Source organism: Olea europaea, unplaced genomic scaffold, assembly GCF_002742605.1.
Source record: "Olea europaea var. sylvestris unplaced genomic scaffold, O_europaea_v1 scaffold629, whole genome shotgun sequence".
Classification (NCBI taxonomy): Eukaryota; Viridiplantae; Streptophyta; class Magnoliopsida; order Lamiales; family Oleaceae; genus Olea; species Olea europaea.
In genome coordinates, this window is record NW_019264649.1 from 492,621 (window position 1) to 514,612 (window position 21,992).

Consider the following 21,992-nt stretch of genomic DNA (forward strand, 5'->3'; position numbering starts at 1 on the left):
ATTAACGAAATATGTAATGAATAAATTAAATTGAATAATATTTTTTTTACTTAAACAATTAAAATAATTACTTAAAGAAATAGTAAAAGGAAAAATCGAATAAATATTATTCAAATAAATAATGGAAATAGAGTAATTAAATATGAAATAAATAATATACATAATTAACGAAATATGTAACGAATAAATTAAATTGAATAACATTTTTTTTACTTAAACAATTAAAATAATTACTTAAAGAAATAGTAAAAGGAAAAATCGAATAAATATTATTCAAATAAATAATGGAAATAGAGTAATTAAATATGAAATAAATAATATACATAATTAACGAAATATGTAACGAATAAATTAAATTGAATAATATATTTTTTAATTAACCAATTAAAATAATTACTTAAAGAAATAGTAAAAGGAAAAATCGAATAAATATTATTCAAATATGAAATAAATAAAATACATGATTAACGAAATATTTTTTTTACTTCACCAATTAAGATAATTAATTAAAGAAATAGTAATCTCTCCATATTGTTAGTTAATATATATATCGTTGTCTCACTTATTTTAAAAGAAAACAAACAAATACATGACACATAGAAAATACATATGACAAATGTGATAAAAATAAAAAGAGTAATTAAACAATGTGATAAAGATTACATCCGATTTCAATTCAGAAAATCACAAACACATGACAAATAGAGAATACATATGATTTATATAGATACTACACATCCGTCGAGTCATTGTTTAGTGGAATCTGGCTTGTACAAAATCGACGTGTATGTCCTGTAGCACCGCACCTCCCGCACTTACACGGTTGTGGAAACTCTCCTGTAGATGGTATTCTAGACGTCCGTCTACGACCAGGAGTATGCGGTGGAGCTTCAGGTGGCAATAAATTATTAAGTGCTACAATATAATCAGGAACTTCCCACTCGGCTTCATTTGGTAGAGGAAATATAGTTTCGGCATACGCTGCTCTCCAAAAATCAGTCATATAATAATGACTGCACAAGCTGTGTGGTGGAAATCCTCTATACATAGCCACTGCGACAGCATGTGCACATGGAAAACTTTCCAACTGAAATTTTCTGCACGTGCAGGTATTGTCATTCAAGTCTACAATGTATCCAACATTGCGCCCGCATCTCACGAAGAAGCGAAATTGATCTAGTGGTTCCACAAATAGAGCTTTTGCCACTTCCAGAGTTTTGAATAGTCGATCTTCCTGTGCCGGAGCTATCACACTCGTGCAATTTTGGGATTCTTCACGTCGGTCATAAAACCACTGTTGCAACTTGCTGCAAATATGTTCAATCATTGCGAGAATCAGTAACTCTCAATCCTTCTTGAATAATGCATTCAGCGACTCTGCATTATTCGACGTCATCATGTTGTATCGACGTCCTAGAAAATGTGACCGTGCCCAATGTTCAACCCCCATTTCTGATAGATATTCCCATGCACTTTCTGATTTATGTTCTATTTCGCCCATGAACTTTGTAAACTCTTCAAAGCTGTAAGCTTCTGCAGCTCTCCTAAACAATGCAACGATGCCACTGCCCCGGTACCTAGTCTTCAGATTGCCCTGAATGTGGTACATGCAATAACCATGATGTGCTTCTGGAAAAACTTCGGCTATACCATTTATTATTGACTGCCCCCGGTCAGTCACAAATGCAAGGTTCTCGATGTTCCCAATTACTTCTCTCAACTTCGTGAAGAACCAACGCATTGCTAGATCATTCTCTCCATCGACTTTGCCAAATGCAAAAGGGTAAATTTGGAAATTGGCATCTTGACAAGTAGCAATAATCAACTTTCCTTCATATTTAGCTCTTAAGGTTGTACCATCAACTAGAATTAGAGGTCGCATAGCATTTCGAAAACCTCTAATGCATTGTCCAAGAGCCATAAAAAAATACTTGAAGCGATTCTGCCCATCGGTTTCAATAAAAAACGTCGAGTCAGAATTAGTTCTCACCATGTTGTGGCAATACCTGGCCAATTTGGCATAACTCTCCTCTGTCGAACCCATTAAATCTTCCAATGCACATTCTTTAGCCTTCCAGGCCTTCTGGTAACTCATAACCACCCCATACTCTCGACGGATGTCGTTGATGATATCTGTAGGTCTGTAAATCGTCCGTGGATCATGAAACTTGTGCATTATCTGTCGACCAATAAACCATGATCGAGCTTGCCTGTGATCATTTTGACGAATACCCACTTCACAAGTATATTCCCGCGCATACTTACGAATAACAAAGAACTCATTTGTGTCCATCTTTGTCGCACTCAAATGCCAACTGCAATTGTTGTCCACACAAATAATTGTGTATGTAGACTTATTTAATTTTTTTACCTTAAACTCAAAATTATGTTTCATAGCAATTCGGTGCACCGCTTCTTGCAAATCTCTTTTCGTGTCAAACAATTGATCGACATGTAAATCTTCATCATCAGGAACTACACGCGAACAATTAGAAGACCGTGTACTCGGCCCAGCATGTGAGCTCCCACCAGACTCATGTCTCTGTCTGGATAAAGCAATCAAATCCTGATTTGTAAATGGCCTTTCATCCTCGTTGTCTTGAACTTCCTCGTAAATCCTTCGTGTAACGGTGACATCATGGTGAGTAGCAACTGCCCCAGGAATAACCACATCATCCTCCCGAGCAATCTCAACAGTATCCCAAAAATCATTCTCATTACGATCCTCTCCATCAAAAACTTCGTGTTCACCCTCGATGACATTTTTCTTCAACAAACTTACGCAAATAGGAGTCGTCTTTCGACCTTGGTTCAATTGAATTAGATGCTTTATTTGCGCTTCAGAAGTAACTTTCAAAGGTGGAATCGAAATTGTTGAATGCTTTTGAAATAAAAATCCCAATTCCATATCGTACTGAGAGGAATCGACGTTAAGCATGTTTAGTATTTCACTGTACATTTCTGTAAACGAAGTATTTTTTGTTATCGAAATAGCAGCAACCCCTTCTCCTTCACTCGTCCATTTCCATTCCCATTGACCATTTTCTTTCCTTTGAAATTCGCCGAAATAACAGATTGGGACACACGCTTTTGCCATATCTGCATTACGAATTAAAAATATCAGAACAAATTATCAGAAATAAAATTATCAGAATCGAGGGGCGGGGGAGTCTGCAAACAGACGGTCCGGTCCGTCTGTAACGGACGGTCCGGATGTAAAATCCGGCGTTCCGGCGTCTGATCGGTGCCGGCCTGAACTTTGGTTCTAATATTATTTTTTCTACCATTTAAAATAAATATACGATTTGAATAAAAATAAAATTAAATACTACGGAAAGATACTTACCGAATTGAAGTGCTGAAATTTAATTAAATTTTTCTGTTGAGGTTGATAACTGATAAGTTTATGAAATTTTGAGGTTGAAGTGGATGAAAAATGGAAGAGTTTTTATCGTGTTAGAGTAAACTGATGAAAAGACTGACTTCGTTTTCAAATTTCAATTGAGCCTTGTTTGGATTTTTATTTGTAACTTAAGGATATTTTTATCTTTTTACCATATTTCTATTTTTGTAATTATATAACTCATTTAAGGGCGTTTTTATCTTTTACACAAGAAATGGCTATTGTAATGAATGTTAGATTTTTATGATTAAAATGAAAAATGATTAATTTGACAAAGTCAAACTTAAAAGTAGCCCGTTATATTATTTTGTTGTAGTAATGGCTGTAGATTAGTTAGGGTGAGAAGGGAGGAGAACTCATCAATTGAAGGCAAAATTAATTTTTTCCCCTACTATTTTCTCTTTCTTTGTAGCATTGGCTTCCTCTCAAATACCATAACGCAAGGAGTGACATTGCAGATAGATATCTACAAAAGATAGATGGTGGCACAAGAAGGCTTGCCTATTAATTTTTCCATGAGCTCGTACGCATTAAGATGCCGATACCTGCTATTTTCATCAATTTTCTACAAAGATTACGGAAGCTCCTTTAAATTTTCTGTGTTGGAATCTATATGTTGGTAATAATTCATTTGTTTTCTTTTATTTCAATTTGAAGGCGTGATTATCTGAATAGATTGTGTCCGGGCAACTCTAATGAGAAATTCAGATCTAAAGTTCCTACAAGAAGGTATCTCGCTACCTGTTTAATAGAATTTATCTGCTGGTGATGAATACTGTTTGTACACTAATGAGGCACATTTTCAATCAAAAGATTTTTTTTTTGAATTGTTTCAGATACACTAGAAAATTCGATTTGTTGTTGTTCATCTTGTTTCTAGAAATTTCCTTGCTACATTCTTGAATGTTTCCGTTGATTGATATATTACTATTCACAAGCATTCCAAAGTAGACCTGTTTGTGAATGTATGGATGAGAAGAAAGTTGGAAAGTTCTCCGGGCACTTGAGTTGACTTTATATTCAGTTTCTCATGAATAGTGTTTTCACATGTCTATCTTTTGCTCTCAACAGATTATTGACATTTAGAATCATAATTTGGCACTGATAATATCACTAGATGGTAGTTTTGTTGCGTCTATGGTAGTATTTCTCAGCGCTTCATGGACATTTTCATTTTATTGCTTCACCTCATTTCTTGAATTACCCTTTTAGTTGAACTTGTATCCTCGTGAATTCAATTTCTCTTATCATCCATTTGCTACAGCCATAACAATGACTAATCTGGATAATTGTTAACGTGCCTTTGCTTTTCCATAGGAAAACATTGCATGATACTTGCAATTGTCTTTACACCTGTATATGAGTTAAAAAATCTTCATTTTGTATGTGATGTTTCAGGTTTTTGGAGACTTTGCCATTGAAAGAACGGTGCAAAACTTGGCGTCTTGAGGTCTGTTCCTACTAACTTTGATCTCAAAGCCGTATTCTATCCTTCTGGTCACTCCTTACATGTATAACATGGATTAAACAGCAATTTCAGTTTGATTATTTCTTTCTTTTTTTTCCTTTTTTTTTTTTTGCGCGATTGATGTATGAAGTTGATGGAACATGGTTCTCCAAATCATGGATTTGACGCTCTAAAGCACCTAGCTCTAGATGATTCTGTTGAAGAAGTTTTGGAAGTCCTGCAGGAATATGCTCGATTAGTCCAAGGACTGTGGGTTCCAAAGAGTTCGCTGGTACATGGAACAGATTCAGGAATTGAAGTTTGAGCCAGGGTCTATATTCTTCTATTGTTTAGAAAGAATCCACTAGTTAACGATTGACAAATACCTCAACGTCCTCAACTTCCTAAAGCAATGAAAGACTTCCTAAATGTATTGGCTGTTGAGAGACCCATCCTCCTTCAGTGATTGGCAACTCAGAGAGCTTCCCGATCGAAGATTCATAAAACTCAATCCTACTGTTGCAAAGAAACAAGAAGAAGAATGGGAATCCTTGGAAAAGAAGACAAATGATCCTCTGTTTGGAGGAAGAAACGAACCTAGTACAAAGACTTCTTCAAAGTCTAATGTCATAAACAATCCGGCCACGTCAATGAGTTCCAGTAAATTAGCTCTCAAAACTCCAAATGAGGAATCCTCGAGGACGCCAATGCCAGAGACTTGAGAAGCTTTAATGAAGGCCCTTTAGAACCTTTTAAAAGGCATCAAGGTTTGCAGGTGAGATCACTTTATTACATCAAGCCCTTAGTTTCAAATAGTAGTTATATGTGGTCATAGTTTCAAATAGTAGTTATATGTGGTCATATTTTTTATTGAAGATAGTTTTCGTCACTGCATTGACGTTTTGTATTCTAAATCACTAGGTCACAGTTATATTGCATTTTATTTGATTAGTATTTGTCGATTTTCTTTGCATGCAGTAAGTGCTGATGTGACCTTGACATTCATGGCCTTTTCTGGCCCTAGCTCATTAAAAAAATTGAGACATGGTATAGTAACTAGAAGAGATGAGGAAGACGAGTGGTCTTGTGAATTATTTCTCTGCTTGCACTTAGGACACTAGTAGGATTACATTTTTGCATTAACTGGGCTGGAGCAATTGACACTGTTTAACAAAATGCCAATGGACCATATTTAAACATTTTTTTGTTATTATTACTTTTGTATTACTTATATTCTTAATGCAGAGGCAAAGAAACTAGTTTGAATTTTCTTATTTAATTAAAATTTATTTAAGCTAATGTGCCCTTTAATCTAGGAAACATAGGAGTGTTATGGTTTTCCTGTGGCAGTTTAGTTTGATTGTCAATAGATGGAATTTACTTGGCGCTATGTATGCCAGTTTTCAACAAATTTGCCAGCGTTTGAAGGACTTGGCAGATTCTGAGTCCGCCCGTTCCAGGGGATTTGCCAAAGAGACAGTTGCTGCAGCAAACAGCATTTGTGCTTTTCCTGATGAGCTTCAGGCAATCATTAGTCGATTTGCATTTGATATTCATGGTGTCTATGTTCCGAAATCATTTCCAGATCATCCACAATATGATCCATTCAGGTTACACCTGCCTTCATTTATTTTGGTTCTAGAACATTGATATTTTTCTTTTATTAAGTTCTCTTTATAAGAAAGGATCACCATTTTATATCGTTCATTATTGATTTGTGGTTCTTTCTCTTCCAGGAAGGTTGTCATTGATCTTCTTATTGCTGAAGGACCAAAAGCAAAACTCAAAGAGGTTCCCATAGTCGAGGCTGCTAAGATGGAACTTAAAAGGGATATACCTCAGATTGGATATCAGAAGGTCAGAGTCAAGCTTACAGATTAATTATGATGAAATTGTAATTAGGTGTTGAGATCAAATACGCTGTCTCCTTGACACCATTCAGGCGAACTTACTATTTCCTGAAATTTTTTTAATTAGGTTTTGATTAATTTTTGAGGCCTTACGAAAGCACAAACAAGATTGAGAATCTGAGGAGATTGTCACAGGAGATATAGGAGATTACCACTCTCATTGTGTGGGGGTTTGTGGTTGGGAGGGAGGTAGCCCTATTTGCCTTGCCCTTAATCTAGCATCTATCTTACCTGCCTATCATGACAGCTCCCAATGTTTTTCCTTCCTATGAAAGATTCTTAAGCGTCGCTCAACCTTTGTCACTCACTTCTTTTAAATGAGCACTTAATCTAGCATTATTCTCATGAGAGGAAGCTAAGCAATGGAATTATAAAGCAGAGAAATGTGTAGTGAATATACTTTTGAGAGCTGGTGATATGTGATGTGAGGAAAGATATATTATGCTTGCTCCTAGAAGTTTCCCCATGCATATGCTCTTAGAATTCCCTCAATAATTTAGAATACTCTTAGTGACCACTGAGCTAATTTTCTGATTCTCGTGTGACTGTCTCAAGTCAGACCTCCTTGTGGGAAAAATATATATACACATGGTTTCCTAAGCACACAGTCTTATAGTTTCTTATAAGCTTCCTATGCAGAACCTTAGTTACTAGGAAGAGAACAGAGATATTTTACTGGTCATGTCCCCTTCACTGTCACCCTTGATATGTTCCAGCACTACAAGATAAATATTAATTGACCTACTGAGCCTCTTGTCCTCTTCCCTATTATCGTCGATGGAAGCCTCAATGACTTATTTGTGATAAATTGCTTGCTAATTTAGGTTATGTATTCCCTTATGTGCTGCAGGTTTTACAGGAACTATGTCTATCACAAGGTTTTGAATGGGTCCTTAAAAGTGGCGATGGAAATCCACAAAAGTAAAGTTCATGCAACCAAATTCTACGTTAGTCTACGAGGTAAGAATTAGCATATTTACTATGTATTACGATAAGTAATAAAGTAGACACATCTCACCACAAGACTTAATGGAAAATTTCTAAATTGCATGAAATTCTTGAGCTTTGTGTTCAAGAAAGAAAATCTCTGCTTATTCTGTTTACATGGATCATTGTGATCTGTTGTTGTTTGTCTGAATTTACCCTTAAGTGCCTTGGTAATCGAGTTGATGTGATGTCTGAGTTTTGCATTTTGAAAAGAGGATTTACATCGTTCCTTGAAGTTATATCAGTGCATAGCATCAGTTTAAATCATCCTTGAATATTGCCTAATTGATTCTCATCACATATTGGAATTTGAAAAGTTAATAGGTCTGTTTAATGTAAACGCAGAAGTACATATACACAGAACAAGGAATGTGTGTTTACATATACGTATTTGTGTTTAAACTACTATTAAGATGGCTGAGGTACAAAAGTCATTTGTTGAAAATGGTAAGGAACCTGTTTCTTTGGAAGCAGCAAGGGATGTATTCTTGATATCTCGAGTGGCTCTTTGAACATTCAACCTTCAGTGCAGCTATGATGATTTAAAATATACAAAGGATACCAAATACACTGGGGATGAGTCTTCCATGTAATTAAACACATTAATATATACCATCAGAAATAATATTTTGTTAAATATATATGATTTCATGCTGCTACAATATTGTATCCTTCTGTTAGCATTAATTCTTTTTCCCTTTAAAATGTTCGGCCTTATTGTCACTTGTCAATACCGTGGTTCATCCAAACAATTCATATTTGATATTGACGAAAACGAAAAATTATAATGACTTGCAAATGTATTAATTCTCTTAAATGAATTAAAGAACCTTAGTGCTACAACCTGACTCGTGGTCGTGGTTGTCGTATTCAATTTAATTTTGTGCTCCCAACCCTTGTACCTAAGTCGAAGTGATGCAGTAGACACCTCGTGCTATCAGAATTTTCTTACGAGTGCCTTTGGAAATTAAAAAATTCCCTCAATAATTTAGAATACTCTTAGTGACCACTGAGCTAATTTTCTGATTCTCGTGTGACTGTCTCAAGTCAGACCTCCTTGTGGGAAAAATATATATACACATGGTTTCCTAAGCACACAGTCTTATAGTTTCTTATAAGCTTCCTATGCAGAACCTTAGTTACTAGGAAGAGAACAGAGATATTTTACTGGTCATGTCCCCTTCACTGTCACCCTTGATATGTTCCAGCACTACAAGATAAATATTAATTGACCTACTGAGCCTCTTGTCCTCTTCCCTATTATCGTCGATGGAAGCCTCAATGACTTATTTGTGATAAATTGCTTGCTAATTTAGGTTATGTATTCCCTTATGTGCTGCAGGTTTTACAGGAACTATGTCTATCACAAGGTTTTGAATGGGTCCTTAAAAGTGGCGATGGAAATCCACAAAAGTAAAGTTCATGCAACCAAATTCTACGTTAGTCTACGAGGTAAGAATTAGCATATTTACTATGTATTACGATAAGTAATAAAGTAGACACATCTCACCACAAGACTTAATGGAAAATTTCTAAATTGCATGAAATTCTTGAGCTTTGTGTTCAAGAAAGAAAATCTCTGCTTATTCTGTTTACATGGATCATTGTGATCTGTTGTTGTTTGTCTGAATTTACCCTTAAGTGCCTTGGTAATCGAGTTGATGTGATGTCTGAGTTTTGCATTTTGAAAAGAGGATTTACATCGTTCCTTGAAGTTATATCAGTGCATAGCATCAGTTTAAATCATCCTTGAATATTGCCTAATTGATTCTCATCACATATTGGAATTTGAAAAGTTAATAGGTCTGTTTAATGTAAACGCAGAAGTACATATACACAGAACAAGGAATGTGTGTTTACATATACGTATTTGTGTTTAAACTACTATTAAGATGGCTGAGGTACAAAAGTCATTTGTTGAAAATGGTAAGGAACCTGTTTCTTTGGAAGCAGCAAGGGATGTATTCTTGATATCTCGAGTGGCTCTTTGAACATTCAACCTTCAGTGCAGCTATGATGATTTAAAATATACAAAGGATACCAAATACACTGGGGATGAGTGTTCCATGTAATTAAACACATTAATATATACCATCAGAAATAATATTTTGTTAAATATATATGATTTCATGCTGCTACAATATTGTATCCTTCTGTTAGCATTAATTCTTTTTCCCTTTAAAATGTTCGGCCTTATTGTCACTTGTCAATACCGTGGTTCATCCAAACAATTCATATTTGATATTGACGAAAACGAAAAATTATAATGACTTGCAAATGTATTAATTCTCTTAAATGAATTAAAGAACCTTAGTGCTACAACCTGACTCGTGGTCGTGGTTGTCGTATTCAATTTAATTTTGTGCTCCCAACCCTTGTACCTAAGTCGAAGTGATGCAGTAGACACCTCGTGCTATCAGAATTTTCTTACGAGTGCCTTTGGAAATTAAACCTTATATGTGGTATCGTGTTTGCAGGTGCTACACCATTATTATACTTCTCTGCCAACTTTATTTATTCACTATCTGGAATTCTATTTGGCCGGATTAGGTCACCAGAGTATGATTTGCTATCTAGCATGATCTTGTATGCAGTGATGATCTCAGACCATAGGAAGGCAGGCAAGATAAAGAAAAAGACAATAGATCTCGAAATTTAACTTCGTTTACATATATGGTTATTCATTGTAAAGCTAAATTAGTCTCTAAGCCAAGGATCGATGAGTCTTTTCCTTGTGTTCGTATTTGTTGACTGGGCATTGTAAGAATCTTTTTAGAGGGTAATTTTTCATGTCCATTGCTTCTAATGGGCTCTTCTCTCAACATTGATATAGGGTATAATATTGAAATGTTGTGAACTCTTTAAGTCCCTCAAAGAAACCCAAATGTCGAGTTGTTTAATGGCTTGTTTGGTTGGACTTTGAAAAAGTCAAAGCTGTTTATAAGATTATCGATGTTTTTGGATAATTTTTAGAAAATGATTTGACTGGTTTGATGAGCTTTTTAAAATTGATAACTTTTTACAAGTAAAAGTCTTGTCAAACAGGTGTTAAAGTATAAGTCCTGTTAATTGAGTTGAGTGAGGATTAGTTTGTTCTACTAAAATGTGCTTTTTACAATAAAAAGTGGACTAAAGTAGATCATGATAAATTGATCTATAAATAGCCCATCTAACTTTAAAAAAATCGAGTCATTTTTACATTGACATTCAGTGCTTGTTTGGGAAAGTTAAACGGTTGATTTTGTTAAAAGAAGTGGAAGGTCTTTTGAAATGAGTGGTGGAAAAGAGAGTAATACTGGTGAATTTTGTGTAATGTAAGATTACTATTAAGGGTGGTTATATTATCATCACAATAAGTGTTTGGTGCCCTATAATTTTCTTATTTATTTTAAAAAATCACTAGTAAAATGACATAAGTACCCTATCTTTTATTCACTAATATATTTATTCATATGATCACTATCATCCGCACACAAAAAAATACCTAAAGTCCTATTTAAAGATACAAATGCCAAGATCAAAAGATCCAAGATTGAGGAAAAGAGCAAGAAATTTTAGGATATGGTATAGGCATTTTATAATATTGAATCTATTATTTTAAAAGTTCGCTATATTTTTCTGAAGAAACTCGTCATTATTGTAGAATATGCCATTATACAACCTGCAAGAGGCATTGGATTTGGAGGCTAAATGTTATAACCCACTCACTCATAGTCAAAGTCAAGAAAATTATTTAGTCAAAGTCCGAAATTCAATTGGTTAAAGTCAATTTCAAATAGGGATTTAAATGAAATAAATTATTTTATTGGGGTTTAATTTATTATGAAAAATAGTTAAAGGTTTAAAATGGATAAAACTTAATTTTAGGGATCTACTTATATATTATTGGAAGTAAAGGACTAGATGCTATATTAAATTGAAGAATAAGGACTTCCTATGCAAAAATGGGTTGTGGAGTGCATGTGACAAGTAATTAACCCATTACTATTTTCATATAATAAATACATACCGAGAGATGAGGCTGGAGATGGGCAGAAGCAAGAAAAACCAAGAAAGAGAGAAGGAAAAGGAGAAAAAGAAAAGGGAGAGAGAGAGAGAGAGAGAGAGAGAGAGAGAGAAGGAGAAGAAAAGGAAGCGGGTCTTCAAGCTTGGATTCTCCATTTCTTCATTGATTTAGAGAGGTAGGTGTAAGTAGGATGAGTTATCTTTTTGAGTTTATGAAAATTTTCTAAAATTTAAGGTTTAGCAAAATTAATGATTGTTGATATATGTTTGAGGCATTAAAAACAACAATAATATTAGTGTTGAAAGGAAGGAAATTGAAATGGGTTTGTAAATTAGAGTTCCAATCTTTGAATTATTGTGTTTACACTTGATTTATGATGAATTAGAGTGGTAAAAAAAAATTTAGGTTAGATTTTGGTATTTATAATAAATTTTCGAGCAAAATTCATGTGCAGGTGCTATTCATGAAATTCTGCCCAGAAAAGTGCCATTTCTGTCAATGGTTTTGATGCCAGATCTTAATATGCAGAAATTGGTGCCAGGTTTCAATTTTTTGGGATTTTAGTGCTGTTTTTGACAAAACACTTATTTTTCAGATTTTTAAAGGCTTCAATGAAGTTATATGATAAGTATTGAGGTTTATGTATTGGAATAAATTATGTATAGTGCTTGTATATGTATAAGTTAATGATTTTAAGGAAGTGTGGGTAATTTAATAGATTTGATAATACATGGTGTTTAGTCGATGAATTAATAAAGAGAATAAAAGTTGGGGATTGGAGATGTAAGAGTAAATATAGAAGTTGAGGAGTTAAGTGGTGGAATTGTATTGATTTAAATATGAAGTTTCAATTTGAGTAATTATTATACCGTTATTTCAGGTAGTGACGTGAAAACTTGAAAATACTTGTCAATTTAGCCAGATTTCTATCCATAAATATGTGAATGGAAAAAATATAAATATTTTTAAAGTATTTATAAATTAAGTATATTGTTAAAGTATGTGCAATTATGTTCTCGAATTATATGGTTATTATGAAAATATATTTTATTATGATACATGTGATATTTTAAAGATTGTATACGGTACATTGTGAATTGGAATATGAGACATGATTTTGAAATCGACCAAAATAATACCCGTGATTATATATTTCTTCTAGTTCACTGAGGAGTCTTGGCCATGTTCTATACAACACTGAAGGGTCTTGGACCGGGGATGAAGGGGTCTCGACCGTATACATAGGGCTGCACAAAAAAATCATGAAACCGCAAATCGAACCGAAACCGTTGAGTTGAAACCATTGGTTCGGGTCCACATGGACCCATAGTTTCTTTTTCGTCAAACCGAACCAAACCGTTTCAAAATAGTTTGATTTAGGTTTTGATTTTCAAAAACTGTACAAATTGAACGGAACCCTTTTTAAATTTTTTAATTAAAACATTAATTTTATTAACTTAAAAATTTTAGGGTTTTTTCTATTTCTTTTTAAATATCAATTTAGTAATACAAATTATAACCAACTTATTGAAATAATCATAAAAAGTAAATTATGTTCATTATTATTGACCTATGATTTAACAGGTTCACAACAAATGTCTTACCCGATATCTAAACTAAACTAAAATTATTCCAAAATCATATGAAATGAAGAAAAAACACATATTTTCACAATCCAAATCATGATTCAACAAAATTACGTAAGTAAATCACGTCCAAAACTTTAGAAGCCCTAACATAAACTCTCATTTTCCTAACATTTGATGCTTTTCTGCCACTGTTGAACGATTACTAATTGCATTTGTCTGTTTTTGTTAGTCTACTAATCTCTTCCCGAGTCGTCTCTTTCTCTCTTCTCGTCTTAGATTCTTATTCAATCCATTTTTCCATTGTTCTTTCTTTTATTTTATTTTTTTGAACTTATTATACATTTGTGAGTTCTGGTTTGGATAGAAAAATGATTATTCGTGTGCCTAGTTGATTAATGAACTTGTTTGTGATTTGGAAAAAACAAAGGACGGAATGTATTGATTATATGAAAATGTTAAAGTTCCCTAACTAGTGTTATTACCTTCTACTTTCATAAAGTAGTTAGATGATAAAATTCGTCAATTTTCAATAAGTCAAAAATCTATTAATCTTTGTACATCTAAATATATCACGTTTAATTCTTATTTTACATCTCACTAGCAAGACGAAAGGAATTTTAACCAAACTATAATAACAAAATGTAACTCTACCTTTACCAATAGTTATATGACAATGCGAATGTCAAATAAGAAAAGATAAATAAAAATGAAGAAAGATGTATTTGTTCTATTAACATCTTTTAGAAAACAACTTTGAAAATAATTTATTCACGGGTTTCATAGTAATTATGAATGTAATTTAACATTTAACATAATTAGTTATTGTTTAAACTTATATTTAATTTATGTTAAATACATTACTATAATGTCGAAAAGTAAACCGCAGATTAAAACCGAACCAAACCGCAAATTATGGTTTGGTTTGATTTGAAAAAATTTCAAACCGCATAAAATGGTTTGAGTTGAAGATATAGCACAAACCGCCCAAATCGAACCGCGATCACCCCTACGTGTACATATAGTTCACTGAGAGGTCTTGACCGTACTCTAGAATTGATTATGAGAGGTATTTGAGATCATCGTTCATTCATGGAGGGAGTCAAACGCCCGTGGTAAAAGTTCTTAGCCCGAGGGGTGGATTACATATTTCAGTCAGAGGGTACATTTTTGGTGAATTTTTTAGCATGCTTGATGTGATGAGATTATAGCGTGGTTATCAGCTGATATTTATATCATGATTTTGAGATGATATTTTACAACGTTATGTGAATGTTTCACTTTTGGTTATAATTACATAATGTTATCTTGTGAAGTATTAAATGATATGAACTCGATTTTTGATAGAAATGTAAAATTGAAAAGGTATAATTATTTTCGAACTTCTTCACTCACTGAACTATCAACTCATATATTTTCCCACGATTTTTCCTACAGGTAGCAATTGATTCTTTTTAGCTGAAGAGCCTAATGATTTTGGAATGAAAGCCACACAGTATGTTGAATATTATAACTCATATTGATGAAATATGAAGTAAATATTTTGGGCCCATCGCATTATGTTTTACATAAGCATTTGATTTTGTTGTATTTTTTTGAAGTAACTCATAGTCAGCCTTGATGATAGATTTGACATCTAGTCAGCATCTATCTTCGGTGCACGTCTCGTCTCGGGTTCACTAAGGTGATTCGGGATGTGTTGTGTCAGAGTGGTATCTAAGCATGGTTTTGAAAATTTTTATGGTTTATGCATGCTCAGTGGGTATGATCACATGTCGTGGTGATAGAAATCATAAGCTCTCTAACTCGAATGTATGAAACCAAAAATAATAGAAAAATATTTTTTTAACTGATTTAGAAGCGACTCGTATGTAAGTATGGTAGTTGTAATGATCTAATGGTTGGAAATGATATTAGTTGTTGGGTTGAAACTATGTGTGTATGTAACCTATTAAGATTTGAACAGATTGTGATGATTTTGTAGGGCATTTGAAGTTACAGATATTACAACCACTTAATTATCAATTTATTTGTAGAACTACATGATTTTTTTTATGAGTACATAGGAAATTTTTTAGCTATAGCTTGCACGATAAATACAAGGAAATGATATGATGTGTAATCGGTGACAATTAGTGGGGAATTTTAATTATTCTTGAAGCCAAATGGTTATTAGTGTTATCAAATTTTGTGGTGATTTAAGGCCACTTTAATGGGATGATAATAGAAATCATGATGATGTATATTTATGCTATATGATAAGGTGGAAGACAAAATGATAATTTGTTGATTGATAGAAGACAATGTGTTATTGTGTACTTTAAGCATCAAGGAAATTAACGATAATTTCAATTATTTATGAGTAGTTTGATTACAAGGAATGTTAGAATAATAGGGATGAACTTCACAATGTTTACCTATTAGGGAGTGATTTGTTTATTTAAAAACAGAATTAATTGGATATGTGCATTTAGGTATGTTTATGCGAAAAAAAAAATTGAAATTGAGAATGGTAGAATCGAAGTTTGTTGAGATTGGGAAATTAACATGCGGTATATTGATATGTGAAATGTTCAAGTGATAAATATGAAGGTTATCATCTTGTGATATTAAGGGAAATTTATATAATTAAATGTTTTAGGTCATACAATATGACGATAAATGCTAAGGTTACAAGATCATAACATGATATGGTGAATAGCATGAAAATGAATGTAATGGTTGTCCTATAGCAAAGTAATATGATGATTTATTTGGGTTATTTAAGTTAACGAATTTTGTTAGGGCCATTTGTTGATTATTGTGTTACATTTCATACAATTTGGAAGCGTTGAGTTAAATTTTGAAGTTAAGATGAATTTATTGAAATGTTAGTTATGTAAATTTTGGGCTATTTTTAATTGTATTTTGGATCATGAACAAAGTATTCAATTTTTGTCAAAATAAATTTGTTAAGGAATATAAGTAAGACATGTTAGCTATGTCTAAAGTTTAAGATGATCATCAAATATAGATTTTACTCATTGTGAAATAGTATCTTTTGGTTACATTATCTTAATTAAAGGTCTTTATGTGATATACAAAAAAGATTATGCATTGACGATAGATCAACAATCTATTTATGAAATAAGAGTATAGATTTTCATGGATCAAATGTTATTATTGTCTCTTTATAAAAAGAAAGAACAAAATTTGTATGTGTATAGAAATGTCAAAAGTTTTGCTATCAGGAAATATTGAAAAAATATTTGCTCTTATATTTAAAGATGATAAGCGATTGATTCACGATAATGATTTATGTTATGGTTTAGAAATTGTTTTCTAAGTGGAACGATAAAATATGGATTATGTTGTAGATTGATAAAGAGATATAATTAAATCATGATATATGGTTGATTATATTGGGATTGACATTTAGGAATTGTGGCATTATCACATGGTGGGAAGACCAATACTTACGGACCACATGAGTTTAAGGAATATTTATATTCAAAAAGGAGCTGAACTTAAAGCTATGTATATATTATCGTTAGGTGATAAAATGAAAAGTTAAAAATATCACATATTTATATTAGGATGATATTTAAGGTATCGGTTCAACATGTATTTCATATGTTCGGTGGTTAGTAAATGGACGTCAGATTTAACTAATGCTATAAGATCATCAGTGGAGTTGGTTGAAAATCTTACATATGAAGAAAAATCAATTCGGATCTTGGATAGGAAATGAATAGATTTTGTGCAGAAAGTCTATTCCACTAGTTAAAGTTTGTTTGGAAAAAAAAAAAATAGAGGCTTCATGGGGCAAGTATTCAAATATATGCTCTATATCTTTGTGTTCGAATCCTAATTGATTGAATTTCGAGGATGAAATTTTTTGAAGGGGGTAAGATTGTTATAACCCACTCACTCATAGTCAAAGTCAAGAAAATTATTTAGTCAAAGTCTAAAATTCAATTGGTCAAAGTCAATGTCAAATAGGGACTTAAATGAAATAAATTATTTTATTGGGGTTTAATTTATTATGAAAAATAGTTAAAGGTTTAAAATGGATAAAACTTAATTTTAGGGATCTACTTATATATTATTGGAAGTAAAGGACTAGATGTTATATTAAATTGAAGAATAAGGACTTTCCATGCAAAAATGGGTTGTGGAGTACATGTGGCAAGTAATTAACCCATTACTATTTTCATATGATATATACATACAGAGAGGTAAGGCTGGAGATGGGCAGAAGCAAGAAAAACCGAGAAAGAGAGAAGGAAAAGGGGGGAGAGAGAGAGAGAGAGAGAGAGAGAAGAAGAAGAAGAAGAAGAAGAAGAAGAAGAAGAAGTGGGTCTTCAAGCTTGGATTCTCCATTTCTTCATTGATTTAGAGAGGTGGGTGTAAGTAGGATGAGTTATCTTTTTGAGTTTATGGAAATTTTCTAAAATTTAAGGTTTAGCAAAATTAATGATTGTTGATATATGTTTGAGACATTAAAAACAACAATAATATTAGTGTTTAAAGGAAGGAAAAGTGAAATGGGTTTGTAAATTAGAGTTCCAATCTTTGAATTATTGTCTTTACACTTAATTTATGATGAATTAGAGTGGTAAAAAAAAAAAAAAAAAAATTAGGTTAGATTTTGGTATTTATAATAAATTATCGAGCAAAATTCATGTGCAGGTGCTATTCATGAAATTCTGCCCAGAGAAGTGTCATTTCTGTCAATGGTTTTGATGCCAAATTTCAATATGCAGAAATTGGTGCCAGGTTTCAATATTTTGGGATTTTAGTGCTGTTTTTGACAAAACTCTTATTTTTCAGATTTTTAAAGGCTTCAATGAAGTTATATGACAAGTATTGAGGTTCATGTATTGGAATAAATTATGTATAGGGCTTGTATATGTATAAGTTAATGATTTTAAGGAAGTGTGGGTAATTTAATAGATTTGATAATGCATGGTGTTTAGTCGATGAATTAATAAAGAGAATAAAAGTTGGGGATTGGAGATGTAAGAGTAAATATAGAAGCTGAGGAGTTAAGTGGTGGAATTGTATTGATTTAATTGTTAAGTTTCAATTTGAGTAATTATTATTCCGTTATTCAGGTAGTGACGTGAAAACTTGAAAAGACTCGTCAATTTAGTCAGATTTCTATCCATAAATTTGTGAATGGAAAAAATATAAATATTTTTAAAGTATCTATAAATTAAGTATATTGTTAAAGTATGTGCAATTATGTTCTCGAATTATATGTTTATTATGGAAATATCTTTTATTATGATATATGTGAGATTTTAAAGATTGTATACGGTACATTGTGAATTGGAATATGAGACATGATTTTGAGATCGATCAAAAAATTACCCGTGATTATATATTTCTTCTAGTTCACTAAAAGGTCTTGGCCGTGTTCTATACTACATCGAGGGGTCTTGAACCGAGGATGAAGGGGTCTCGACCGTGTACATATAGTTCACTGAAGGGCCTTGACCGTGTTCTAAAATTGATTATGAGATGTCTTTGAAACCAGCTTTCTTTCACGGAGGGGGCCAAAGGCCCGTGGTGAAAGTTCTTAACCTGAGGGGCGGATTACATATTTCAGTCAGAGGGTACATTTTTGGTGGATTTTTCAGTATGTTTGATGTGATGAGATTATAGCGTGGTTATCAGCTGATATTTATATCATGATTTTGAGATGATATTTTACGACCTTATGTGAATATTTCACCTTTGGTTATAATTACATGATGTTATCTTGTGAAATATTAAATGATATAAACTCGATTTTCGATAGAAATGTAAAATTGAAAAAGTATAATTATTTTCGAACTTCTCCACTCACTGAACTATCAACTCATATATTTTTCCACGATTTTTTCTACAGGTAGCAATTGATTCTTTTTAGCTGGAAGAGCCTAATAATTTCGGAATGAGAGCCACACGGCATGTTGAATATTATAACTCATATTGATGAAACATGAAGTAAATATTTTGAGCCCATCGCATTATATTTTACATAAGTATTTTATTTTGTTGCATTTTTTGAAGTAACTCATGTTAGCCTTGGTGATAGATTTGACATCTAGTCAGCATCTATCATCGGTGCACGTCTCATCTCGGGTCCACTAGGGTGATTCGGGACGGGTCATGTCACTAAAGGACAGTATTTAGAAATGGATCATTGCATGGATCGTGATATCCCATTTGCTGAAGATTGGATAAAAGTTAGAGATATTTGTAAACTTGTTCAAAATGTATATGATGTTGCTGAAGTTCTTTTCAAGACAAAACATGATAGTGCAGGCATCTATGTTCACAAATTTCAAGAATTACAAGCAAGTTTTATAGAAGAATCCAGAAATTCAGATAAATTTGTTAGAATCATAGCTCGGAAGACGCTAAAGAAGTTTGAGAAGTACTGGAAGAACATGTTCCTTGTACTAACCGTTGTTACGGTTTTGAAGCCTCAATATAAAATTAAGTATATTGAATTTTCTTCCTTGAAGTATGATACTAGTTCTAGTATATCAGAAGTGACAACCATTTCAAAGTCCATTCACTCACCTTATGATGATTATGTTACTAGCAAAACCAGATAAGAATATACATCAAAGAAAGATGCATACACCCAAATGTTGGTTTTAATTGTTGAGATGAGTATAACCAGTTTATCCAATCTAATAGTCAATCTCGATCCCTAGGTAAGAGCTTGAATGCTACTTGGAAGAACCTGTCGTGCCTTGGAGCAAAAATTTCAGAGTGCTGTCATGGTGGCAATCTGTGAGCCCCAAATATCCTACCATGTCCAAAATGGCTCGTGAATCTCTGCACATAAAATGTTGATATTTCATGTCCAAAAGAACAAAAGATCCAAAGATTATTGAGCCAATGCATGGAGGAAATGTTGATATTCCATGTCCAAAAGAACAAAAGATTCAAAAATTATTGAGCCAATGGATGGACGAAGAATGGTTGGGGAAAAATGAGGAGTAATTTTGGGACGGAGAATACATTATTATTATTATTATTATTATTATTATTATTATTATTATTATTATTATTATTATTTTCATTTTTAGTTCTTTTTGGGGTTAAGACTATAATTGTAAATTTGTTATGGCATTTTTATTGGAAACGTGTTATTATTGTGGTGGTGTTATAATGTGTGTAGCAAGTAAAATTTGTGGTGGCAATATAATTACCCTAATGTTAATTGTTACTTTTGATCCCATCTTTTTAATCTTTTTCAAACAAGCATTTGCCTAATTTTTTTAATTAATTAGACAAATAGTCAAGTTGAATATGGTCTTTACTATTAAAAAAATGTAAATAAACAATAATTATTTTTCATAAGACTAAATTCTCCAACTCATAAAAGGAATGGCAATACGACAGGTGATTTTCCTTGTCTTTTGTCGCGTTGGATATTCTTGGGTAGAGGATAGGAAATTAGGAATAGGGAATTTGCTACTCTATTTACTCAATTTTCTAATATCAAATTTCAAATATGATTTAAGTTTAAAAATATACATATACATATAAAACTAAGAGTCTGAACAAGTATGAAGTGAGTAAAATGTTCTCAGTCCCTATATCGATTTTCTATTCGGTGGGACGTAACAAGACATTTGCTGTCTTTGCCTATAAAGAGCTTTTTATATTCTAAAAAAAAAAGTCATTTCCTCATTGACATTTAAAAGTAAATAAGATTATTCATAGTTGCTTACTATTAGTAATTGCTTTACGTGAAAGTTTGTTATTTGAGACATTAATTTTCTATAATTTTATTTCGTAAAACCAACCTTTCATTCTTTAGCAGAGCTCTCTCTCTCCACCATTTCATTCAATTTGATAATAAACTCATCCTTGGAGGGGGTTAAAATTAAATTTTTAGTTTAATTTTGATAAAAATTGATGTTTTGAGCTCATTTTCATCTTATTTATGGACAATTTTTAAACGTTGCACAGTACAAAACCTTTATCGTGGGGGATCTATACCCTAGGCTGGCAGCTTTGTTTCTTTATTTCTTATTTCTGATACCCAATTGACGATGATTAGTTAAAGTGAACTTGGAAAAGTAAAGAAACAATGCATGGCTTTTGTTTGGAGCAATTCGCGTTCACATTTCAAGATAGGGGTAAAATTGGAAGTTGGCCATATATATGCATAACACCATTTGGACTAGCTTTCACATGGTGGGCCACGTGATGTGATAGAAGAATGCATTTTTTTCACAATAATGGCGTCCAAACGTTAGCTTTCACATGGTGGGCCACGTGATGTGATAGAAGAATGCATTTTAATGATGCCCACACGTCAATAATGGCGCCCAAACGTCCATTATTGTAGAAAAAAATGGATTCTTCTATCACATCACATGGTCCACCATGTGAAAGCTAACGTTTGGGCGCCATTATTGTGGAAAAAATGCACGTTTGGGTGCCATTATTGTGGAAAAAATGCATTCTTCTATCACATCATGTGGCCCACCATGTGAAAGCTAGTCTAAATGGTGTTATGCATATATATGGTCAACTTCCAAGTTTAAAAAAAGGTTAAACCTCAACCTTGAGGGGCTTCACTGCCTCGCCCTTGGAGTATCGTGAGGAAGGTAAATTGCGGGATGTGCCCCAACAGGTCAGGGAACAAGAGCTTGTCCGT

General features: G+C 32.9%; 3 protein-coding genes and 2 long non-coding RNA genes across 9 annotated transcripts; 4 read left to right on the plus strand and 1 right to left on the minus strand.

Moving 5' to 3' along the window:
* Positions 1-730: 730 nt before the first annotated feature.
* LOC111389860 lies at positions 731-1,327 on the minus strand. Its single transcript, XM_023014836.1, has one exon. The coding sequence runs from the start codon at positions 1,325-1,327 to the stop codon at positions 731-733; it is 597 nt and encodes a 198-aa protein (XP_022870604.1).
* A 2,414-nt stretch (positions 1,328-3,741) lies between these two features.
* LOC111389869 lies at positions 3,742-8,678 on the plus strand. Of its 4 annotated transcripts, none has more exons than XR_002701817.1 (7): positions 3,742-3,926; positions 4,061-4,132; positions 4,802-4,853; positions 5,002-5,625; positions 6,251-6,460; positions 6,587-6,707; positions 7,611-7,631. XR_002701817.1 is itself a non-coding variant. In XM_023014847.1 (7 exons), the coding sequence occupies exons 5-7, from the start codon at positions 6,183-6,185 to the stop codon at positions 7,683-7,685; spliced, it is 474 nt and encodes a 157-aa protein (XP_022870615.1). In that variant the 5' UTR covers positions 3,751-3,926; positions 4,061-4,132; positions 4,802-4,853; positions 5,002-5,625; positions 6,167-6,182; the 3' UTR covers positions 7,686-8,678. The 4 variants fall into 4 exon arrangements, 3 of the variants coding, with proteins under 3 accessions (XP_022870617.1, XP_022870615.1, XP_022870616.1); XM_023014847.1 differs by having other exon boundaries at positions 3,751-3,926; positions 6,167-6,460; positions 7,611-8,678; XM_023014848.1 differs by having other exon boundaries at positions 3,751-4,132; positions 6,167-6,460; positions 7,611-8,678.
* A 95-nt stretch (positions 8,679-8,773) lies between these two features.
* On the plus strand, positions 8,774-10,713 carry LOC111389876. The gene is made up of 2 exons (XM_023014857.1): positions 8,774-9,199; positions 10,225-10,713. The coding sequence occupies exons 1-2, from the start codon at positions 9,067-9,069 to the stop codon at positions 10,404-10,406; spliced, it is 315 nt and encodes a 104-aa protein (XP_022870625.1). The 5' UTR covers positions 8,774-9,066; the 3' UTR covers positions 10,407-10,713.
* Positions 10,714-11,821: 1,108 nt separating this feature from the next.
* Positions 11,822-12,480, plus strand: LOC111389872. Its single transcript, XR_002701818.1, has 2 exons — positions 11,822-11,928; positions 12,208-12,480. It is a non-coding gene; the product is annotated as an uncharacterized LOC111389872 (long non-coding RNA).
* Positions 12,481-17,597: 5,117 nt separating this feature from the next.
* LOC111389877 lies at positions 17,598-19,255 on the plus strand. Of its 2 annotated transcripts, XR_002701820.1 has the most exons (3): positions 17,598-17,721; positions 18,011-18,097; positions 19,215-19,255. It is a non-coding gene; the product is annotated as an uncharacterized LOC111389877 (long non-coding RNA). The 2 variants fall into 2 exon arrangements; XR_002701819.1 differs by lacking the exon at positions 19,215-19,255 and having other exon boundaries at positions 18,011-18,438.
* The last annotated feature ends 2,737 nt before the right edge of the window (positions 19,256-21,992 follow it).